Consider the following 25,000-nt stretch of genomic DNA (forward strand, 5'->3'; position numbering starts at 1 on the left):
AGTCCATGAGTGCAGCACAACTGGTGTTTCTGTATTTATGCCTATAAATGTATCTTTGGCCGTATGAACATCCGTGCTCCCTCACAGATGTTCTGCAGATGTTGTTTGACATCCTGAAGTTACGTCAAACATCCGAGACGGATACTTTCTTGAATTGAAGACGTTTTTAAACTTTCTTGAATATAGCATTTGCTGTTTTTTTGGATAACTTCCTCCACCTCTAGTTGCGTCCCATCTGGATACTTTTTTTTTTTGTATTAACCTTTTGTGGCATTTATTTGTACAAATGTTTGTTGTGTATATTTCTGGTGGTTTCTCTGCAGAGTCCATTGAAAAAGACAATTTTAAGGGACTTTTATGTGATTAAACTGAGAAAAGAAAAGTAAAGGTTATATTGTGAAGATTAAATAATACATCGACACTATATTAGAAGATGTGAAAACACAGTATACTATATAAATCAATCATGAATGCACCGTGGGGCGATGTCGACTCCAATAATCACGCAGCAGCGGCAGCACAAACGAGCGAGAAGAGAAAAACACGGAGCGCTTTCTGTTGAACCCGAACGCAGCCAGAACCACCAGATCGTCCACGAAAAAACGATCTCCCTGAAGTACTCTCTCTCTCTCTCTCTCTCTCTCTCTCCCTCTCTCTCGCTCACACTGGAAACACCGGAGACCTGCTGCTGCGGCCCTGACGTGAAAATCAGAGCTGTAACTCGAGCGTGTGCACGACGAAAGGCCGTGAAGAAGAGAAGACTCCAACGGGGGGGGGGGGTTAGATGCACAACAACGAGGCCGTGATGCGCATCGGATCCATTCAAGCTCATGACCTGCAGGCGAAACCGAAGGGAAACAAGCTCTCTGGAGTCAAAGGAACCTCTCTGCTGTGGAACCGATACAGGATTATCGTGTACACATTAGGATGGCGGCGTCTCCGTCCTCGTACCTGTCTTGCGGTGGTGGTGGTGGTGGTGGTGATGGTGGTGGTGGTGGCGGGCGTGGTGGTGGACGTGTTGGGCCAGGACGTCGGCCAGCCTGCCGCCGGCCGCCCCGCTGCCCCCACTGCGCGTGGAGGAGGAGGAGGAGGAGGCCGTGGAGGAGGTGGTGGTGGTGGTGGAGGAGGTGCCGTGGATGGCCCGGTTTATCCAGCGCTCCATGCTGATGCTCCCCTCCCGGCTGAAGCAGGTTCCCCCGCCGCCTCCTCCTCCTCCTCCTCCTCCTCTACCTCCGTCCTCTTCCTCGCCGTCTCCTCGCTCCTCTTCGCCGCCGTCGCCCTGACCCTCGCCCTGACCCTCGCCCTCCGAGCCCGAGGACGTGTCTGAGGAGGGAAACACATGAATGAATGGACTGAAAAGATTGGAGGAAAACTATTGATCTTTTAATATGAATCTGGTTTAATCTCCCGATTATAATCTGAAAACATCCTCGATGTATGTCACAGTCTATTGTCTGGAAAGGTTTGAGATCCCATCTGTTTGGAGTCGCCACAGGGGGGAAATGGAGTAAAGTTTGTTTTTGTGTGTGTGTGTGAGTGTGTGTGTGTGTGTGAGTGTGTGTGTGTGTGTGAGAGAGTGTGCATTTTGCATGTGATTTCCATAAAGCCTTCAGCATTATGAGACTGATTGTGATGATATGAATAACACCAGAAGCTGACCCAGTTCTCACACATACACACATAGTTAGGTAGGTGTGTATGCGTGTGTGTGTGTGTGTGTGTGTGTGTGTGTGTGTGTGTGTGTGTGTGCGCCCAGTAAACAAGTCCAAACAAAAAAAACATGTGTATTTGACTAAATCAAAGTTTCAAAAAAGAGAGTAAATAGCCGACATTCGATCATCAGGTGGAAATAAAAGCTTTGTGTCATTCTAATATATTCTAAAGACGTTAATATAAAAAAGGAGACATTTCCGGTTCCTGCACTTTTAAAATTTTAAATGCCGCGGGATCGACACGTTCAACTACCCATGATGCTTTGCTGACATGCTTGATTGTGCAAAATCTGCGCCTCGTTATCGACAGGACCCCCCACAGAGGCTACCGAGACAAAAAGAGAGAGGGAGAGACAGAGAGAGAGGGACAACAAGAGAGAGAGAGACCAAAAAGAGAGAGAACAAGACAGAGCAAGGGAGAGAGAGAGAGAGGGAGAGACAGAGAGAAAGAGATAGACAGAGAGAGAAGGTGAGACAGAGAGAGAGAGAGACAAAAAGAGAGAGAACAAGACAGAGAGAGAGGGACAACAAGAGAGAGAGACCAAAAAGAGAGAGAGAGACAAAAAGAGAGAGAACAAGACAGAGCAAGGGAGAGAGAGAGAGGGAGGGACAGAGAGAAAGAGATAGACAGAGAGAGAACGAGAGACAGAGACAAAAAGAGAGAGAGAGAGAACGAGAAAGAGCAAGGGAGAGAGAGAGGGAGAGACAGAGAGAGAGAGAGAGAACGAGAAAGAGCAAGGGAGAGAGAGAGAGAGGAAGAGACAGAGAGAAAGAGATAGACAGAGAGAGAACAAGAGACAGAGAGAGAGAGACAAAAAGAGAGAGAGAGAGAACGAGAAAGAGCAAGAGAGAGAGAGAGAGGGAGAGACAGAGAGAAAGAGAGAGAGAGAGAGAACAAGAAAGAGCAAGGGAGAGAGAGAGAGAGAGGAAGAGACAGAGAGAAAGAGATAGACAGAGAGAGAACAAGAGACAGAGAGAGAGAGACAAAAAGAGAGAGAGAGAGAGAGAGAGAGGAAGAGACAGAGAGAAAGAGATAGACAGAGAGACAAAAAGAGAGAGAGAGAGAGAGAGAGAGAACGAGAAAGAGCAAGGGAGAGAGAGAGAGGGAGAGACAGAGAGAAAGAGATAGACAGAGAGAGAGAGAGACAAGCAGCTCTTCATTAAACTGAAATGTATGTATTAATAAAAATGCGGAAATCAAAATCTAACCCGTCTTCTTCGCATGACGTCTCTCACGATACGACATTCTGCTCGGCAACACGCGACTCAGCCGTCCTCGAGTGAACCCCACTGGCAGACAGCTGTGTGTGTGTGTGTGTGTGTGTGTGTGTGTGTGTGTGTCTGCTTATACCGCTCTCCTAGGAGATGCAGTCTCTAAATCTGCAGGAAGGATTGTGCGTGTTTCCCGGTGTTGTTTAAAATGGGCAAAATATAAAAGATGTAGAAATCAGGTGAATCGTGTGCGTTAGTCCGTCAAACGTCACGAGGCGTCGCGCAGATTGATCCAACGTCAGGTTGGATATCTGTGTCGTGAGAGGCAGCTCGACCCTGCATTACCGCCCAAAAGACACCGGCACCATGAACACGTGGACGACTTCCAACGCCACGCGTCCCCGAGAGAGAGAGAGAGAGAGAGAGCGAGAGAGAGAGAGAGAGAGAGAGAGAGAGAGAGAGAGAGCGAGAGAGAGAGAGAGAGAGAGAGACGGCCTCGCACGCCACGGAGACGAAGTCCACCGCGGAGGGAGACGTCATCAGAGCCTTTAGCCTGACATTCATAGCTTGTTGCTGACCAGACGGATATGTGTTTGTTTGTTTGTTTGCGTCTTTGCACTATTGTTTTGTTTGTTTAGTTTTTTGTTGTTAGTTCTTTTAATTTAATAATGCACCGGGATTTAAAACGGTACAACGAAGCTTCGAGTCTCATCCACTGCGAAAGACAACAGGAAACCAGGGAAGGAACAATGCAAAATGTATCTTTAAAAGAAATCTCAATCACAGACAGTCACAGGATGAATCCAGAACCAATTGTTAATGAAATGCTAACGTCTCACGCCAAACACTGTGCACGCCACACGTTGGGAACGCCTCCATAAACGAGCCCTGAAGTTGCCCCACTGGCGCCAGGAAACGCTAACAAACGCCGTTGCGACGTCGTCATTCGCGGTCGTCACTTCTCGTTCGAAGGGCGTCGACATGTTGAAAGCTTTGAGTGTTGTTGAGGTTTAATACTTCTTCACATTCAGAAGCCAGAGACATGTCACATGTCACATGTCAGGTGTCGGGTGCTGAGCGTGACTGATCGTCTCGTACCTGGCGGCGTGTAGGCGTCCATCGAGGTCTGGACCACCAGCGACCGGCGCTTCGAAGGCATCGGCACGGCCATCTTCCTCTCTTTGTTCTTGGCCAGCGCCGCCTGCACCGCCTCCGTGTGCACGTCTGGGGACAAACAGACATGGGTTCTCGTTGTTGTTGTTGTTTTTTTTTAGTTTTTAACAAGGTTTTCTCCGCCATTGATTTCCCTTCATTTTCTGTGCAGTGAGAAAATTGTGTCGTTGACGCTTAAAAATGAAAATGAAAAAATCCACCGTGTCAGCGTTGGATTTGATCAGCTGTTATGGCTGCTGTATAATAACTGGACCAGAGTGTAAACTAGTGAAACCAGAGGATACTCATACACATATGAAACATAATGGGAAGCATTAATTAAATAATTTTTGCTCCAAAACCACTGATCTCAATATGTATCTAACCATCACTGGTGGAAATACTCAAGTATAACTTTGAGATACTTTCACTACACAACATCTGAAAGGCAAACATTATATTTTTCTTACTAAACCACATTTATCAGGCAGCTCTTGTATAATAATGTATAATTACAGATTAAAACTGTGTTTCAGTTGTTTGGGATTTATCCTCAAAGCTTCTCAGATGGTTTACATCTCAATAACGTTAAAGCTAAAAATCCAATAAAACGTTTTCCTCTCCCATCAGATTGACCTGTCGACCCTTTGGAGGCTCGTGGACCACCAGACTGGTCTACAGGTCTAACCCTAACCCTCGTTAATATATAATATTGTCAGATACAATATATCAAATTGAAGTACATGAAGCTCACAATACTTCTGTGCTTGTACTTTGTTAGATCCTTGACTTGTAATACTGTAATACAGACGGACGTTTGTGTGTGTGTGTGTGTGTGTGTGTGTGTGTGTGTGTGTGTGTGTGTGTGTGTGTGTGTGTGTGTGTGTGTGTGTGTGTGTGAAGGCGTTTAAAGGCTTTTTAAATTATTTTTATTCAATGGGTTAAAAGGTTTTTTACAGGGTTTATTTTATGTGAGAAACGTACATAACAAACAAACTCTACGGCAGCGTGTGGGAATAGAATAATTAAGTAACCCCCCCACCCCCCAAACAAACACACACACACACACACACACACCGATCCAGGATCTTTTATTATTGGACTATCTGGATCGTCAACCCCACAAATGTCACCACAGCAAATTCTTACAGATTCATTTCGAATGGGATGCCACTGAGAACGATTTAAAATCCTCCGTTAATCCGATATTAATCTTCACAGGACGCCACATGGAACAAAACCAAACAATGCGTCTCGCAAGAGCTGTGAAAGATTTGTCGAAAGCTTCTTTTTTTTTTATTGCGCAAATCCGTGCCATTAACGAGTTGCGCAATATTTATTACGACACGTTACGGCATCCTTCTGCCCCTGTTTAACACAAGGCACCCGTCATCAGAGAGAATAAGTAAAGCATAATAAAGCGCACACCGCTTTCTTTACATTTGTGCATCCACGAGGGACGGATCGGATTGCAGCAGCAGTGGCCGAGATATTCGGACTTTTCATATAGAGCTTCTTTCACTCTTTGCCCTTTTCTAGACATTACCCAGAGGAGCTGTACGTGAACACAATTAATAACCAAACAGAGGATTTCCAGTAGGTGAAAACCAGGCGGCGACCTCCAGTTCAGACGAGTGAAGCCAATGAGGAAGTGTCTTAAGGCTGCATTCTCTCTACTGACCACCAGGGGGGCGACTCCTCTGGTTGTATAGACGTCTATGAGAAAATGACTCTACTCCTCTCTTGATTCATTCCCTCAGTAAACATTGTAAACATGAGTTCATGGTCTCAATCTCTAGTTTAAAGTATTTCAAATCGCCAAAAACTCAACATCAGTCTACAAACCAACAGGTCGCCATGACTACGTCTTCTTATTTACAGTGAGTGGAGTTCATATGAGAAAACGGCTTGGGTCAAGGGCCAAAAACACTGGATCCTACATACATTGCCCACAATGCAACTCCATCGCGACCCTCCCTGCTGGGGGGTGAATGCCCGAGTCGGACCACAGCAACCGGAGACAATTTCTCCAATTCTGATGTGTGAAATTGGTGGAGAGTTAAGATATTTAATATTGCAGTATTTCTCCGTCCTTTAAATACAAAACGTAGACAATATTCTTATGAACTCAAATTTTCCTCATTGATATGCAAAGTTGTCCTCCTGTGGATAGAAAGACAGACGACCCCCAGAGAGCTCAAATGTCCCACAGATGTGGTCAAGGACAAAGCGTCCCCTCTCACCTGATCGGTAACGCTCGTCTCGGGAGCCGGAAGACCGCCGGCGGTGGTACCGGGAGGACGAGGACGGGGTGACCGGGGCTCTCCTCTCCTGGCCCGTGGGCGGGTCCATTCCTGGAACAGAAAGGATCAGATTTAAAATGAAAGCCTTCATGTTTCCAGTCTAAAATTTAAAATAACCCGACAAAACATTGCTTTTTTTGGTGAATTCTTTACGTTTTTCGTGCACACGGAATTTTTTTTTGCATTTCTTTGTAAATAAATCGTTGATCAATGACAGAAATATCTCACAGGGGGCGAGGTGAGTTTTGGAGGTAGAGGCCGTCAAGCGACAGGTTATGGTTTCTGTTACCGACACGGAGGCCATCAAGCTGCCTTAAAAACCCTGAGGCGCCCCAATGTTCTTCAAAATCCTCCCACGCAGAGTTCACATGAAGTAGCTGAGTCACATCTGAACACACTGACACACGTCTTTAGATTCGGTGTGACCTACACCGCCTCTGGGACATAACTACTTCCAATGTCCGTCGCATTCAGCCGTTATTATCAGAGAAAACACAGAAGTTGCCTTTTCTTCAGCATCAAAGTAAATACAACATTACGCTGCAAACAGGAACTACTAATGGATCATTTGGCTTACTTTAAATTATGCTAATTTGCCAACATGTCAACAAAAATCAGAGGTTATCTTTACGATTATCTTAATTTTGTCTCAGGGGGATTTGATAATCCCCGACCTTAAAAAAACTAAAGCAAACAGCGAGTAAAAAAATAAAAAAATAAGTAAAAAACCAGCCAAGACACACACACACACACACAGATGTATTTTCATAACTTTGGGGGACATTACATTTCCTGTGGATTTACACCAACCTTAAACCAAGTTTTCACCCTAAAATGTAATGATTTAGGGTGTGGGGACCACAATGTGACTACCGGTAGATTTATGTCCCCACAAGACATGTAAAACTCACACTGTAAATAAATCCAGTTATTTTACCACAAAGCATATTTCTTTCATCCGGGTCAGGCGTGACACTATTTATAAATATGATTACTAATTAGTTTTGGCCGTAGAAACTGTTCAACGGAACATATTCAGAGACAACATTGAATCCTGAAAATCTACAAAATAAAACACACGGTCGAAAAACTGCAAAACTACAAAAAAAGATTAAAGATTTTAGACGCCGTGTGAGATACAGAAACTGAAGTAGACCTATACGCCAGCATTCCTGCACACGGTCACAACACACACACACACACACAGTAGAAAACAACCTCCCTCCACACCGATCAATGAGTCTGATGATAATAACCACCCCGGTACTGACAGCTACGAGCGCTCCGGAGCAGCTGATCTACGAGCATCCATCTCAGCGTCACACTTCCACCCTCGTCCGTCTTCATTAGAGCTCTCAGAGTATCGCTGCTGCTCGGGAGAAAAGCTAAGTTGATTAGCCGACCATATAACGACCACCGGTGCGGCAATGAATGACAGATCTGGGAAATACCTTGTCTGTATCCTCTGGGGAAGTCTGGGTGGATGGCTTCCCCATCTCCTGACTCGCTCTACTTCCTCTTTAAAAATGTCTTTTTCGCTCTCGTTTCTTCTTACTCGACATATTCTGCCTGCAGATTTTGCATACGCAGTTCTTTGTGGTCGTAGGAAAAATATAGAATATTCTCAATTTTAGGGATTTCACCGGCTTTTTAACAACTCTGAGATGGACTGTCATGATAGTCATGGTCCCCAGAGGATACATCCCACTGGCTTTGCTGATCCTTTGACTTTTTTCCTGTGCCGCCACAAGAAGGCCAACATTTTAAAGTAACCCGTGATATCTCTCTACATCTACTGTGTTGAATGGGTACATCATTTATTACAGGTAGTCATGGTCCCCAGATGATGACGACTGACTTTAGTGATCTTTTGACTTTTCCTGTTGCCGCCACAAGATGGTCAAAGTTGCAATGTAACCTGTGAGATATCTCAACATCTACTAGATGAATTGGTGCATACATTCGTACAGATATTCACGGCCCCCAGAGGATAAATCCTACTGAACTTGGTGATCCCGATTTTCTCTCCCAGGTAACATGTGGGGAATGCAGTTTGCGTGGTATTTGTGCACATGCGTTGTTTTCCCATCTAGCCCCAGGTGTGCTTTCTGATGATCCATAGATTGGAACAAGTATTTGTTAACGTGTTTTCAAACTCCTAGATGTGGCCACTGCTGGGAAAATACAATTAGGTAGCTTCCATTCAATAAATAAATCCTCCATCTGACATGCTGTTTAATTCCTTGGTTACACTCAATCCAACTGATACCCCTTGGGTAACCCAGCGATACCTTAAAGGAAATCAATGCAGGCCACTCATTCCCTTTCTGTCAGCCACCACAGGAGGCAAGACACGAAATCCGATAAAGAGAAGCGACGGATGAAGTGGACGACACCAACGGCACCTCAAACACCCGGCTGGAAAAAGTTAAGAGACACACATGTGTGTAGTTCCCACATGTTTTAATACACTGAAAACACTCTTACGTTGGACCAAATACCACATTTTATTATATATATATATATATATATATATATATATATATATATATATATATATATATATATATATATATATATACATATACATATACATATATATATATATATACATACATATAAATATATATATATATATAATAATAGAATATTCCGAATTATTACCAAGGAGAAAAAAAACTACTTGTAAAACTGACAATAAAATAGATTACTATACTAGAATATGAATAATATATACAAACGAATACAAAGAAAGCTAGATGGAGTAACAAGGGAGGATTTATTTATATATGCCAAGATAATATATTATTGTGGCATATTTAAGTGTATGATTTAAGGTTTGTAATGTCTTCCAAAGATCAAAGACTGAAGAAGAGCTCGCGAACAAAAGGCCTCAATAAATCATTAATAAATCATTTAAAAAGCTCTGAATTAGAGATGAACTGAAGTGTTCTCAGAGGGAAATGCTGATTAGTAGACGAGATGGTTGATCTAATTTACAGAATAGTTTGATTCTCTTCTCGGCAAGACCTTGATCACACGGGGACTTCTTACAAACACACCAAGAATTATAAACTGGCTTATTGCAGCTGCAAATTATGAACACCGGACCATCTTTTGTGAAAGAGATTTGACATGTTTTGCGAACTCACCTTGGTGAGAGTCATTTTAAACTACGATCTTTTCTAAGCATTGAGGATTATAAAAGCAAGACATCTTAAACTCAGTGTTCACACGTCCTGTTAAGCTAGCTAGCCAGCTAGCACGTATATATTACAGACTAAGGCTACCTAGTGTGCTATGAATCATCAAAGCAGAGCTAACGGCAGCTAGCTCCAGGAATCGAACTTGCACGCTAAGATGCTATTGGCTATATTGCACCCCACGAACTGGGTTCGGAAAAGGCACCGGAATCAGACCCTGGGGACATATCAAGTTCAGCCGCATTCAAAATATGATTTGTTTTTTCTAAATTGTTGCTACACAATATTATTTTGGACAATGTTTAAGCTAATAGATTTTATTTTGTCCCCCCCGACAACCGACCGCGCTACAAGCAGCAGTACCCGGCGCCAAGCAACAAGCCAGCGCTCTGAACGGGCAGCGCACCAGTATGAATTAATAATGAGTGAATATTTAAGTGGGTTTAAATTGAGTTTTTCTTTCAAGGAAAAAGTATCAAGATGCATTTGACCGCTTGGAAATTATTAGGAAAATTGTCCACAATTGAGGCACCCATGCACTACCTTGTAGATTTCCTGAAACCGCAGAAAGGAGTGGAGATTTTGTCTTCTCAACAGCCATCTAGCGTTCTGCCTTTTGTGCAATAGCACTAACAATAATGAACGTAGTAGTTCAAATGGTAAACCAACCAGTCTGTCTATGTTTTTAGCGGAAAGAATGATTGAGGATATTGTCGGATGGTGGAAGGAACCCAACCGCCATGACGTATGGAGGACAACGCCAGAGAACTCAAGGGATGCCTATTTGTTTTTTAAATAGTTGCAACGACCAGTTCCCATGCAGAATAAAGTTTTATTAACGTAACTGTTTTACTCCCCATTAGTAGGGTTGATCCATTAATAGCGGAACAACAATTAAGAAACCCAACCGACATCATCACTTTGGAGGTAGTGACGAAAACCCGCCAGAGGTTGATAATGTTCTCCCGGAGGAGCCGAAGGCTGTGGATGTTGTCTGACTTTACAATAACAGCTTGAAGGTTGTGGACTAGTGGCAGATTCAATTATCCGAGCATCACACTGCAGATTCCTCAGGAAGTTATTATTCCAGGTTGCCAGACAACAGGCTCTTGCTTCGAGACATGTTCTTGGTCGGGTCTCTGGGCGAAGACTTAAGAGACGAGGGGCCAGCGGAGGTGGTTCTGGCATCTGAGCCTCCTGGACGATCTTATCGTGCCGAATATGCAGTGAAGAATTATGCCGTCTGGGACATAAGCATAAATGCTTTCTATTCTCTGAGGATTGATATTGCTACATTGTGAACAACACGAGATGGCAGTACCGGCCCATTGAGATACATTGTGATGCGTTCAAGCTCAATTTAGGAGAAGAATTGTTTGGGACGAAGATAAATTCAATGTAAACTTGTAAAATTTTGCTTTTGGTGAGAAAGCTGAATAAAACACAGTTTTAAGATGTTTTCACAACAATATGAAATAGATATTAGAGATGATCTATGACACTATCTCTGAGCAGATGATAACACATCAATAAAAACTGCCAATATCTTTTAATAAATATATTTGAGTGTTTTTAGGCCAATAACTATAAATGATTATAACAAAGTAAAAGTATAATATTTATAATTGTTTATGGTTCACACTGAAATTCGTGGTGAAAATAAATAGATCCTTGTAAACAACCACATAAACAGGCTGCAATAAGAAAAGTGATCTCTTAAAATGATATTTGCAACCCCTTATTTGCAATTTTTTTCTGCTGGTTCAATATGTGACTCAAACCTTTGTGAGTCTTGGGACTAAACACTGATAACATAATAATGATGATTTGATAATAATTGAAGGGCGACGACGGTGATGTCGTGTCGGCCATTTGTAATTGGCTTAAATGGAGGTGACTGGATGTGCTGCAGGTTTCCATTCATCCCTTCTCCTTTTCTCTGACAAAAAAAAAAAAACTGTACTTTATTATCGTGTGAATCAATAATAATAAAAATAAAATTAAAATTTGGGATTGAAATTGAAAGGACGGCGTTCTGGATCTTACGATATCAAAAGTCCCCTCTGAGTAAACTGAACCCAATCTCTAAGGTCCCCTGACTTTGAAAGATGTAAATGCTTTAATCAAAACCATATTAACCCGACTGTGTAGAGCGGAGCAGATTAACAGGCCTCGGGTACATCACAGGAAAGGAAGCCATGTTCCTGGTGTGTGTGTGTGTGTGTGTGTGTGTGTGCGTGTGTGTGTGTGTGTGTGTAAAAAGGGGTGTGTGTCATTCCCCCCATAGCGAACTAGGGATGACCCTCCCCACTGCGCCTGGATGTGAATACCACACATTTTCTCCATCCCGCACCCTTCATTCCTTCCCATAATGCACTTCCTAACACCCCCCCACCCCCCCTCCCACACACACACACACAGTGTTTTACAGTAATAGCTTTGGCAATGCCAGTGTGTCTGCTGGTCTCCAGTGACACTCCCGTCCCATCCTCAGCATCCTTTGAGATCGGACTCGATAACATCCATCTGGGTTGCGTTACCAATAACAACTCAACTGGCAATGATTTTATTCAATGTACGAAGACCAGAATCAACACATGTCCAATATGGAGGAACATCAAGATCTCCTTTGAGAAGAAACCCTCACTGAGAGTCTATTGGACAAACACAGAAACATCTAAATAAAGAAACAAAGTGTCCGGTCTGTCCTGGTTAAACATCCTAAATTGAGCTCCAATCTTGAAGGTTTGAAGGAAATCGGATACATTTCACACCCAAATGTGTCCGTTTCTATTGGAGGACGTCGTGAATACGAGTTCTTCAGGTTGCAACAACAACACACGTCTCTTTCTTTTTTATTTTTTAGGTTGGATACTTGCTAGTTTCTCCCAATGTTACCAATCCAAGCCTTCGTGTTTGGGTGCATCACAACAAACGTAGTTGGAGGATTCATTTATCTTCAGAATCCAAAATTGGGGGTTATTGTTCAGGACTCGTTGTGATTGGTATAAGTTTTCATGAGATGCTTCATGAGCTATTATTTATTTTTAAAGCGCTGCATTAAAAAAAAAAGGTGAAGGAAGCTCTGTTTTACCTGGTGTTTGGGGGAAGAAGGCTCCAATCAGCTTGGATCGCTTCTTCTCATAGCCCTTCTGCGTGATGTCTCCTGCCAGAGAGCAACACAGAGAAACACGTTTACACATTTTATTTTGCGTATTCTTTCATACAAAGTATTACCGACCGGTAACACCGACGCCTACAAAGTTATTAAAACCCCTCAGAAGATATTAACGCTTAGAAAACCAAATATCTAAAGATAAAACAATTCATAAATATATGAACAAGAGATAAATGAATGAAAACAAACACAAACAAACATTTAATGTATATGATCCACAAGCTGCAATCTAAGCGATTAAAACACAAGGCAGTTGTGCACATTATGCTTTCTCATTCTCTCCCCTCAACCAGGTCCAGATGCTGCAGTTTGTGTGTGTGTGTGTGTGTTTGTGTGTGTTTATACATTTGGACCTCAAAGTTCAGCAGATGCACTTAATCCACCTTTCACCACGCCTCAAAACCTGCTGACTGATCCGTGCGGCGATAAATCAAGCCCACCTCGAGGTGCCATCAGCAGATTTCCAATGGTGGAGTTAGTCACATTTGCAAAATAAGTTTAAAAAAAAAATGTTTTTATTGTGTGTGAGTGTGCATGTAAAAAAAGAAAAAAAAGAAAAGGCGACCGTTTAAAGAGCAGAGCGGAAAGCAAAAGACAGAAGCATCATGGGAAATGGAGTTTCAGAGCTGAGAGACGTACCAGAGGTAAATTCTTTAGGGGAATCAAAAGGTAATGGTGTTGAAAGAGAGAGACAGAGAGAGAGAGAGAGTGAGACAGAGCGAGAGGGGAGACGTGGGTAATGCAGTTTGTAAAGTGCTGAGTGGAGCCCTCTGTGCAGATTAAGACCCGCCCATCAAACTGGTGGTGTGACAGACGGGGCAACAAGCCCCCTGAGACAACTGGATGGAGACGCTCCGCCAGCTCGTCTGGGTCGAAAGAAACCGTGTACTCTTATGAACGATAAGTGTCCTTTGGGAACTAAAAAGCTTCTTTGGTTGTTTTTTTTTTCTTTCAGAAAAACAATATGAACCTCACACATTTGCTTCAGTTGTGAAACTGTTAAAAAAACAAAACATTTTATTGCACTGACATCCGGTGCTTCCGTACAGCCAGAATGTATTTAATATAAATATGAATGTACTCGTGCTGCTGCAGCTGGATCACGTTAGCTTGGATAGAAAGAGCAATAGCTATAAACAAACAGCATCTTGACACACGTTTTCATGCCGAACATCTTACCCCTTCATTACATATAAAAGTTCTTGTTTTGTGCAACTGTGTAATTTTAAAAACGTGTATTTTGTCCGATAATCGGACGAGTGTGTCGCAGTCGGAGTATTTGGTTTTTTAAAAGTCGAACGCACATCTCTCAAAAATGCCAAATATTCCCTCGTAAAAATAACAAAATGTTCATTCTCACACACACACACACACACACAGGTTGTGACTGGAGCTGAAACTGACGATAAATCCTCCCTAAACACATGTTCATGTGACTAAGTGGCTGAAGACATTCGACTGTGGACACGGACGTCATCGGTGACGATGTCAGTGTGTCTGTGTGTGTGTGTGTGTGTGTGTGTGTGTGGACACAATTAGCATGTCTGGTAGGGGAGCTCACTGTCCTGCAGAGAGGAAGAGGAGAGTCGGAGGGATGAACGGAGGGAGGTCTGACCTTGTCCTCAACATGGCAACTTCCTAAAGTCACACTCGGCCTTCTGGGATTTAATTGGAGGACATTTAAACTCTCTATCCAGTCAAAACCACGAGATGAACACTGTCAATTGTTCCGTGTTTAAGTGACACCTTGTTTTTAAAGACTGTTTGCATGTAAAGAGCGGAAACGCATGCGTGAAGAGCAACTCCTGTGTTGTTGAGCTAACCGACGCTCTCCAGTAACCTGGCTTCATCTGCATGAGCCGGAAGCTGCAGGTTTAATATCTCGTCCCCGTCAGAGGACCAAAACAATACAAGTACATTTATAATAAAAAACAATCAACAACACGCTGCCCTTCAATTCTGCAGACCTCAAACCAACCGGGCGACGTGGTTTTCTATAGTTTCCTCAGCCATTATTATCATTATTATGATAACATTGTTTTACATTTGCTGTCCTGAACCGCCACAAATAACCTTTTGAAAAATAGGTGAAGAAAGTAATTTTACATTTCGTGAAACTAACAAAAATTCAGTTTTTTTTTTTTTTTTTACATCCGTCTCCACTGTGAGAATGAAGCAGTCGTCGATGACGACGGAGGGACGAAGGTCTTTAAATAGGAGGCAGAGGAAAAGGGAGGATGACTCAGGCACCGCCTGCTCCTTCTGTCGCCACAAGCTGCTAGAAACCGGCCGGAGAGGGTTGGCGTAACTGTGAGGTTCCCTGTCTTCTCACTCACACTCACACACACACACACACACACACACACACACACACACACACACACACACACACACACACACACACACACACAGCGCCTGACAACATGTTTTATATCACAGCACTTTACAGCGAGAGGCCGAGATGGAACCTCTGACGTCAGACTCTCTGAATCACATGTAGAAAGTTTGGACTTTTTGTCAGTTTGACCCCGACAGGAGATAAATACTTGCTATTTGAAATACTGTTGCTAAGACAATGTAAACCTCGGAAAACACGAGCTGCAATAAAAACCCTTGAAACGTTGGTAACACGTGACCTTTCAGGTTTTAACCAGGCGGGAGTCCAGAAGTGTGTTAGAGAGAGAGAGAGAGAGAGAGAGAGAAAAAGAGAGAGAGAGAGAGAGAGAGAGAGAGGAATGACAGAAATAGAAGAACAACTGTGAGAAAGATAAGGAAAGAGAAGGAGAGTGACATTAATAAAAAATAGAGAGAGAGATGAGTGTTGCATCTATTCAACACCTAAAAAGGAAACAGAGTTTATTTTACTGTTTCCACACTGTAACACTAGAGATTGAGACATCACATGTCTGTCTGTCTGTCTGTCTGTCTGTCTGTCTGTCTAAATATTTGGAATGACGGACAAAAGACAAACAAGACTGAATAATGTTACACTTCAAAACTAAAGCGGCAGAACAGCAACGAGACAATGAGTTGTGCATCCATAGCAACCGTGTCAAGGTCACATAACACACACACAGATATATATATATATGTATATATATATATATATATATAATAATATTACAGCGCAAACATGACAGTAGCGTTTTTTTAATATATATATTTAATTTATAATTTTTTCTGAACTTAATTGCATTAGACTCTTCATCTGTGCTGCATGAATAAAAATGTTAGTTTTGTTATGTAGTTTTAGTGATTCATGCTGCTACAAGTTCCACAAATAAAAAGCAAAAAAAAACAAAAACCTGTTGGAAGCATTTTTATTTATTCTGTTTTTGTGTTTGTTTTTTCATTAAATGTTTGTAAATAGCAAAAACATATGTTTGATTAATTAGTGAAATATTCTCATGAATAAGAAAATACACACAGACACACAACAAACAAACAAACAGTTGAGCAGAGAGGAAACGCCCAAGGACCCCGAGACGGAGGGCAAATAAACACACACACGTGCGCGCACACACACACACACACACTCACACACACACACACACACGCACACACACAGCAGGTGTTTGCAGTGACAACACGCTGAGTCATGACTGTCGCCCGCTCCCCCCACAGGAAGAAGCTCACATGCAGGCAACATTAACTTTGCGTTTTTTGAATTTCTTCATCATCTTTTTTGTGTGTTTTCACCGTCACGAGAAGGATTTTCTGGTGTTTGACAACAACTACAATAACAACACATCTGCTGGTTGTAAACCTTCTACTGTGGTTTCCAGTGAAACCATTACAGGCTCCAGGAGGAAAGTGCTCGTCCCAGTTCATGTTCCAACAGAGGAAATTAATTTATCTTCTTCAAGACTACGACTACTGGTGCTGGAGAAGTACTATGACCACCACCAATAAAAAGTCAAAAGTACTCACCATGCAAAATGGTCTAGAATATATATATATATATATATATATATATATATATATATATATATATATATATATATATATATATATATAGTATTACACACCTTTACTACCACCAGTACTGTGACCAGTACTACGTTTAGGAAGTCACGGCACTCCAGATATTCTCAAAACATGACAAAGACAAAGGGAAGCATTTATTCAATTAGCCTAATTAGATCCAGATAAAAAACTAACTCTCTCTCACACTATCTGACACACACACACACACACACACACACACACACACAATTGACACGTGTCACGTGTAAACGTACTCACCGAGCATCACGCTAGAAGAATAAAACCAGAGGAGCTCGGCTTCATGCTATTCGCAGACGAGACTCAGTCCTCGTCTGCGGTTCTCACCGCCGCTCAGTGTGTGAAAACACACACACACACACACACACACACACACACACACACACACACCCTCTCTCTCTATATTAGCACACACACAAAGACAAGCAGCTTATTAGTTTCAAAGAGAGAGCAGGTCAACCTCCTCTGAGCAGACAAAAGGGCTGAAGGTGTCTGCTGACATTTAGCTACTGATGCTGCCTTTGTTGATGAGACACACACACACACATACGCACACACACACACACACACACAGGTTTGGTTGGCAATAATTTTCTATTTACTTTCCTCTTTTAGTCTGCAAGGAACTACTTGTCCGCCCCCCCCCGTCCTGTGTGTGGTGTGTGCGTGGGAACATATGTGTGTGTGTGTGTACGTGGTACTACAAACAACCCCCCCAGTTGGTACGTTCCTGCCCAAACACGCTTCCCGATGACATCAGCAAAACAAACAAATCGGTTTGTTTGTGGCCGACTTCACAGTGAGGTGAGAGAGAGGACACGGGGACACACACACACACACACACACACACACACACACACACACACACACACACACACACACACACACACACACACACACACACACACACACACACACACACACACACACACACACACACACACACACACACACACACACACACACACACACACAGGGCTAGTCCCCAGCCACTTTGGGATGTGTACCTCCCTCCCCCATCTCTAGTGGTGACCAAGGCAATAACTGCCAACAAAAGGGGAGGGAGGAGGGGGGATCTAAAGTGTGGATGAAATTAATATTGTGTTCATCTCAAACAAATGTGTTAATATCTATTGAAATATTCTGAACTTCACCATAAAAAAACAAGTTTAAACGGATGTCGGTCTGATCTGTTGATGAAGAACAACTTCTTGTCCTTTCAAAATAAGACGATCTCCTCCCGCAGTCATGAGTCTACAGGTGCTGTTTACATGTAGATTCACCCGACCGTTCGTCAGCTAGAAGCGACTAGAAGTGACTAGATATGACTAGAAGCGACTAGACGCGACTAGAAGTGACTAGAAGCGACTAGAAGTGACTAAATGTGACCAGATGTGACCAGAAGCGACTAGAAGTGACTAGAAGCAACTAGAAGTGAAGTGACTAGATGTGACTAGAAGTGACTAGAAGTGACTAGAAGCGACTAGACGCGACTAGATGTGACTAGAAGTGACTAGAAGTGACTAGACGCGACTAGAAGCGACTAGAAGTGACTAGAAGCAACTAGAAGTGAAGTGACTAGATGTGACTAGAAGTGACTAGAAGCGACTAGACGCGACTAGAAGCGACTAGAAGTGACTAGATGTGACTAGAAGCGACTAGACGCGACTAGAAGTGACTAGAAGCGACTAGAAGCGACTCTCCCCTCTGCGTGGAGAGGCTTTGCATTTAATTTGACTGTGAAGGAGCTTTTTTTTAAACTGTCGAGTCCGACTGAACGCAGAGCTGCTGAACCTCCTGAACTCTACAGTCAGGCCGGGTGACCGGAGGAGGAAACACAACCGTAACTAAATACATACATAAGTATTCATATATTATTATATGACATGACGTGTGCGTGTGCGTGTGCATGTGCATGTGCGTGTGTGTGTGTGTGTGTGTGTGTAAACAGACCGGATCCTGCAGCCAGTAGAAATTTGCCTATTGAAGAAGTTTTCCCAAAATAGAACAAGATAACCTTTGATACTCAATACTGCTGACGTTGCTCTGTGCCAACACACACACACACACACACACACACACACACACACACCTGACACCAGGTAAGAGTTGTTTATCGATGTTTATCTTGAGGGCTGAAGCGGTGACAGTTCAGACTTGGGACAAACACACAGCTGCAGAGAGAGAGAGAGAGAGATTGTTTGCTTTCGCCGTCTTCGCACGTCCTCGTTCAAGATCACGTGGACGCCGTGCGGCATGATTTCTCGGGATGCCTCCGCGTCGCGGCGCCCTCAAGCTACCGCCACCGATGCTGGAAGACGCCAGCTCGTGCAGGTAGTCACCGTTCTAAAAGGACGCCGCAAGTCTCATTCGCGTTTGACGTTTTTGGTGAGATGTTAATATACAATGTTATTTTCCGCGTAGATAATTAAAAGTATTGTTTGTCTGGAAATAAGGGGGGAAGGGGGAGGGGGGGTGGGCGGCGTCATGCGTCTTGATGCTGCTTTTTTGGCCCAAAAAGGTTCAACGCACGGCTGTTAACGAAGACTAAATACAGGGATCGCCCATCATTTATAATCAGTTTATAAGCAGTGAATTAATGTTATTACTGTTACGTTAACAACTGTGGCTGCAGCTGTGCAACGTTCATACCGGTGTGTTAACAGTTGACAAATGTGTAATGCTTTGTAAGCATAAATATACACCTTTTAAACTCGGTGTGACAGGCTTGTTGTGGTCACCCAACGTTCTCCTGCGACCTTCGACAGGAAAGTTGGAGCAAAACCAAAAACACACACACACACAGACACAAAAAGATCCCTGAAGCTGGCAGGAATCCAGTTTCTCACACGTTTGAGATGCTGGCCGGATAAAAAGCAGGGCAGCGAAAGCGAAATCCAGCTCGTCCAGATAAGAGACTCCGCCTCCGTTGGCTTTTTCCTTTCAACCTTAAATGATGACAAACAATCTCCAATTCCAATCCGCAACAAAGAGAGAAAGAAACCTCACGAAAAGCTCTCAAAGATTAACGATACAGGTGGCATGTGAGGTAAGTGTGTGTGTGTGTGTGTGTGTGTGTGTGTGTGTGTGTGTGTGTGTGTGTGTGTGTGTCCCCCTCCATCATGGTGAAGATCCAATGCAGATCAGAAACCTCTGCCAGTCGATAACCTCCAAAGTGCTGCGCTATCAGGGGAGCCCCGTCGCGCTTCACACGCCTTCAAACAAAAGCTGCTTTGGAGGCAAATGAAAATGGGGGTTTAATGCCCTGTAAGACCGGCCGGATTCAACAGAGTGTGTGTGTGTGTGTGTGTGTGTGTGTGTGTGTGGACGTCTTATCAAACCGCTGCTAAAAGCTACTTAGAGGAAAACCCACAGGAGTGACCACACAGACTCGAAATAGTGCGCACTTCCCAAAATGCACCATGTGCGACCATTTAAGAGGAATATGACGCCGCCCCGCGAGTCGGTGCAGCCAGAGCTTTTATAAAAAAAAAAAAAGGTTTGGTTTATATTAAATGAAAAATAAATGAAAAAGGTTGTATTTCTGCGTCACGTTGGTTTGCCTGGTGAATATCTAAAAAGAAAACAGAGGTCTACCTTCAAGTGACCCTTTCAGCTGTAACAAACATTCTGCTTTACCAATTATCAATCCAAATGTAACGTATTCAGGATCCTATTTCCTCTCCACACGATTTGGATATTTTTTTATTTTTACTAGCACACCGCTTCACTTTGAAATACAAGTTAAAAGTGGAGAAACAAAACTAAAGTAACGTGTTATTAAAATGACGCTGTATTTGAATCACTCTGGTTTTATTCATGTAAATCCTTAACGATAAAAACTAATTTAAACTAGCTTTATAAAAAAGAAATTTGTTTTATTTAATCTTCACATTTGGCGGTTCCTCCGCGGCCCACTAGATGTCGCTCCAGAGCCCACCACGATATGATGCGTGAGTAGTTATAATATGCTATAATACGTGATAATAAACACGCTGTATGATTACTGAGCAAGACAGAAACTGCACTTGATTGCAGGGTCGGAAAAAAAAGAAGAAAAAGTGACTTTAAATCGAAGCGACCCGAGTGACGTCTCTCGGTGTGACATTGTGTGTGTGCGTGTGCACGTGCGTGTGCGTGTGTCCTGGAGGTGAAACCCTCTCCACTCCCTAAAAACACTCCTCAACTCCTGATTGCTTTGGCAGACGTGTTGAGTTGGCTGTCAGACAGCTGTTGCTCTACTATTTATATATATATATATATATATATAATACTGCACCACTGCTTTGCAGCATTAATCATAACCATTAAACGCTAAAATTGTTTAAAATAAAAACAGATTAAAGAACCCGTTCCTCTATGATCGGGTCCATCATATAGTGCGTCCACAGCCAAAACGCAAAGCTGCCTCCTTAATTCAATTACATCCGCCAGCTGCAATCTGGAGAGGAAGAGGAGGAAGAGGAGGAGGAAGTGTTGACCCAGACTTTGGCTCTCTGTGTAGCTGACTGTGATCTCGGGGGGGGGGGGAGCAGCTGTGTTAGCCAGGAACAGAGAGGTGTCGTGCAGCCACTACAATAATTCTCTCTCATATGATGCTGGAGTTTATGTTTGGTCTCGGGGGGGAAACGAGCTCGTTGTACCCCTTCGCTGCATCTTCACTCCCTTTACACTTTGTGGTTTTCAGGAAGGTCAAGCGACTCAGAAGCACCATTAACCGGCACGTCGGGGACTCGGCCTCAAACTAGCTGTTTGAGACTGATGAGAGTGATACAATTAGAATAGAAAGCGATAGAAAGGGAAAGTATTAAAGTAGAATTCCTGCATTTCCTGTCACGATCTGTCCAGCATCACGCACCCAGACCCGAAAAAGAAATACCTGATGTGCATACATTAATTATGAAAATGTAAAGACACGATTGAAAGTGATGATGATGAGCAACAAAACGTGTCATTTGTTTGTTTTTTTGGAAGCCACTTGGGCCCATGAAGAATTTTAGGACATTCTAGGCTCAACAAACAAGTTCATTTTCATGGATTTCGTCACTCGTTTGTTTTTTTAGCAACATTATTGACATGTTGGCCGATCTCGCGTCGCATTAGTCACCCCTGGTCCCACTGTAACCATTGAAGATCTGGTTTGTACTGGTGGGACATCGGAGGGAAAAGCCAGTTCGTGCCTTATCCTACGAGGTTGGGGGGGAAACCAAAGTTCATGAATTAAAATATCCTGACCTGGTCGGGGAAGACAGACCACTGGGACTCAGCAGCCGGTCCCTGAATGGAGCCTTATCACAATAAACAGAAGCCCATTCGCTCCGGAGGAGAAGCTCGGCGGAGGACGAGCAGCCGTGTGAACGCGCGAGTTACTGAAGCGGGGCGTTGCTGCGCAGGAAACATGTGTGCTCGGTTAGCTTCCACTGGATAAACAAAGCTCAGGTTAAACCACTCGTGAGCCCTTCAGCTACGAGGGTTGTGCTAACAGTTAGAAAAATGAGCCCGGGAGGAGATCGCTGCCAGTTCTCCACGATTATATCGCTGTTTGGGTTTTTTTACTGTCTGCTTCTGCTGCGGTTTGACGAGAGTGCATTTAATTCCAGCAGATTATAGACAAACATATATACACACACCCACACCCACATGAGTACATAATCCAGAGGCTGTGTAAAACCATCAGTATTAGCCTTTCACACCCAGATCCCAGATACGACTGGCTTTCCACCATGCAAAGCCATGCTGCTCACCGCCACAAGGCATTCTGGGTAGTAATGTGAACCGTGTGAACCGTCTGAAATATGGCGATATAGAGTTAGTTCTCACCTTGATTGTTTTACATTTTAAACGTCTACAAGTCACCAAAAGCAATTCTTTCTCCACCTGGAAAGTTTAGAGATTAAAAGGTTTCGTCTGCACTGTTGATGCCACCGATTCTTTCCAAAGAGAAAGCCGACCAGTGCGCCCTTCAACCCTCCGGGACCGACAGCGACTGGTGAAACGCCTCTCTTTCTCTTTCCTGGTGAGGAGCAGCAGAGGAGCTTCAATGTGCTGCAGTGAAGCACTCGCGTCGCCCCACGCTGCTCCACCGGCAGCCGACCGAGAGGAAATACCAGCGTGTGCTGTGAAAACAATGTGGTTTTAATCTGAGAGGCCTTTAAAACTACGACTTTCTCTCTTAGTCTCTCTCTCTCTCTCTCTCTCTTTCTGGTTTATACAAGAACACTCTCTCACTGCTCAGGTTTAGTCAGCAGAAGATTGTCTTTTTGATTCCTCCTCAGCTCTCAGACTGTTGCTAAAGGACTCATGGAACGGGCCAACTGGGGCCCACAATGTCAGGGGGCCCCCCCAAGACATTCACCTACAACTGGTAGGAAAGAGACACGTACCAACCAGGAAGGGGACACAAAGAGACTCACAACAACTAACACAAGGGGCAAAACTATCACAAGAGACACTAGATGACTTCAAAGAGATAACAAGATAACTACAAAGAGACACAAGATGACTACAAAGAGATAACAAGATGACTATAAAGAGACACAAGATGACTACAAAGAGACACAAGATGACTACAAAGAGATAACAAGATGACTATAAAGAGACACAAGATGACTACAAAGAGACACAAGATGACTACAAAGAGATAACAAGATGACTATAAAGAGACACAAGATGACTACAAAGAGACACAAGATGACTACAAAGAGATAACAAGATGACTATAAAGAGACACAAGATGACTACAAAGAGACACAAGATGACTACAAATAGACACAAGATGACTACAAATAGACACAATATGACTATAAATAGACACAAGATGACTATAAAGAGACACAGGATGACTATAAAGAGACACAAGATGACTACAAATAGACACAAGATGACTATAAAGAGACACAAGATGACTACAAATAGACACAAGATGACTACAAATAGACACAGGATGACTATAAAGAGACACTGTGACTATAAAGAGACACAAGATGACTACAAAGACACACAAGATGACTACAAATAGACACAAGATGACTATAAAGAGACACAAGATGACTACAAATAGACACAGGATGACTATAAAGAGACACAAGATGACTACAAATAGACACAGGATGACTATAAAGAGACACAAGATGACTACAAATAGACACAAGATGACTACAAATAGACACAGGATGACTATAAAGAGACACAAGATGACTACAAATAGACACAAGATGACTATAAAGAGACACAAGATGACTACAAATAGACACAAGATGACTACAAATAGACACAGGATGACTATAAAGAGACACTGTGACTATAAAGAGACACAGGATGACTATAAAGAGACACAAGATGACTACAAATAGACACAAGATGACTATAAAGAGACACAAGATGACTACAAATAGACACAAGATGACTACAAATAGACACAGGATGACTATAAAGAGACACTGTGACTATAAAGAGACACAAGATGACTACAAAGAGACACAAGATGACTACAAATAGACACAAGATGACTATAAAGAGACACAAGATGACTATAAATAGACACAAGATGACTACAAATAGACACAATATGACTATAAATAGACACAAGATGACTATAAAGAGACACAGGATGACTATAAAGAGACACAAGATGACTACAAAGAGATAACAAGATAACTATAAAGAGACACAAGATGACTATAAAGAGACACAAGATGACTACAAATAGACACAAGATGACTATAAAGAGACACAGGATGACTATAAAGAGACAATGTGACTATAAAGAGACACAAGATGACTATAAAGAGACACAAGATGACTATAAAGACACACAAGATGACTATAAAGAGACACAAGATGACTACATATAGACACCGTGACTATAAAGAGACACAGGATGACTATAAATAGACACAAGATGGCTATAAAGAGACACTGTGACTATAAAGAGACACAGGATGACTATAAATAGACACAAGATGGCTATAAAGAGACACTGAGACTATAAAGAGACACAAGATGACTACAAAGAGATAACAAGATAACTACAAATAGACACAAGATGACTATAAAGAGATAACAAGATGACTACAAAGAGACGGATATAGAGACAATGACTAAAAAGAAACAACATGGCTACAAAGAGACAAACAATTACCAAAAAAGACATAAATAGACAATCGACGACTATTAAAAGGGACAAAACAACCACAAAGAGACATACGACTACAGACGGAACACAAAAAGAGGCTG

General features: G+C 42.8%; 1 protein-coding gene across 6 annotated transcripts in view; it reads right to left on the bottom strand.

The window, feature by feature from the left end:
• The window catches only part of LOC117746586 (disco-interacting protein 2 homolog C), a 134,450-nt gene that overhangs the window by 47,635 nt on the left and 61,815 nt on the right, over positions 1-25,000 (bottom strand). For 4 of the 6 annotated variants that reach the window (XM_034555819.1, XM_034555817.1, XM_034555818.1 and 1 more), the window contains exons 2-5: positions 12,677-12,748; positions 6,320-6,430; positions 4,023-4,148; positions 952-1,323 (exon numbers count right to left, since the gene is read on the bottom strand). In XM_034555819.1, coding sequence (XP_034411710.1) covers positions 952-1,323; positions 4,023-4,148; positions 6,320-6,430; positions 12,677-12,748 — 681 coding nt within the window. Of the gene's footprint in view, positions 1-951; positions 1,324-4,022; positions 4,149-6,319; positions 6,431-12,676; positions 12,749-17,005; positions 17,394-25,000 lie in introns of those variants that run through there. The other 2 variants (XM_034555820.1, XM_034555821.1) reach the window with 2 other exon arrangements.

Source organism: Cyclopterus lumpus, chromosome 17, assembly GCF_009769545.1.
Source record: "Cyclopterus lumpus isolate fCycLum1 chromosome 17, fCycLum1.pri, whole genome shotgun sequence".
In the NCBI taxonomy this organism is placed as follows: domain Eukaryota; kingdom Metazoa; phylum Chordata; class Actinopteri; order Perciformes; family Cyclopteridae; genus Cyclopterus; species Cyclopterus lumpus.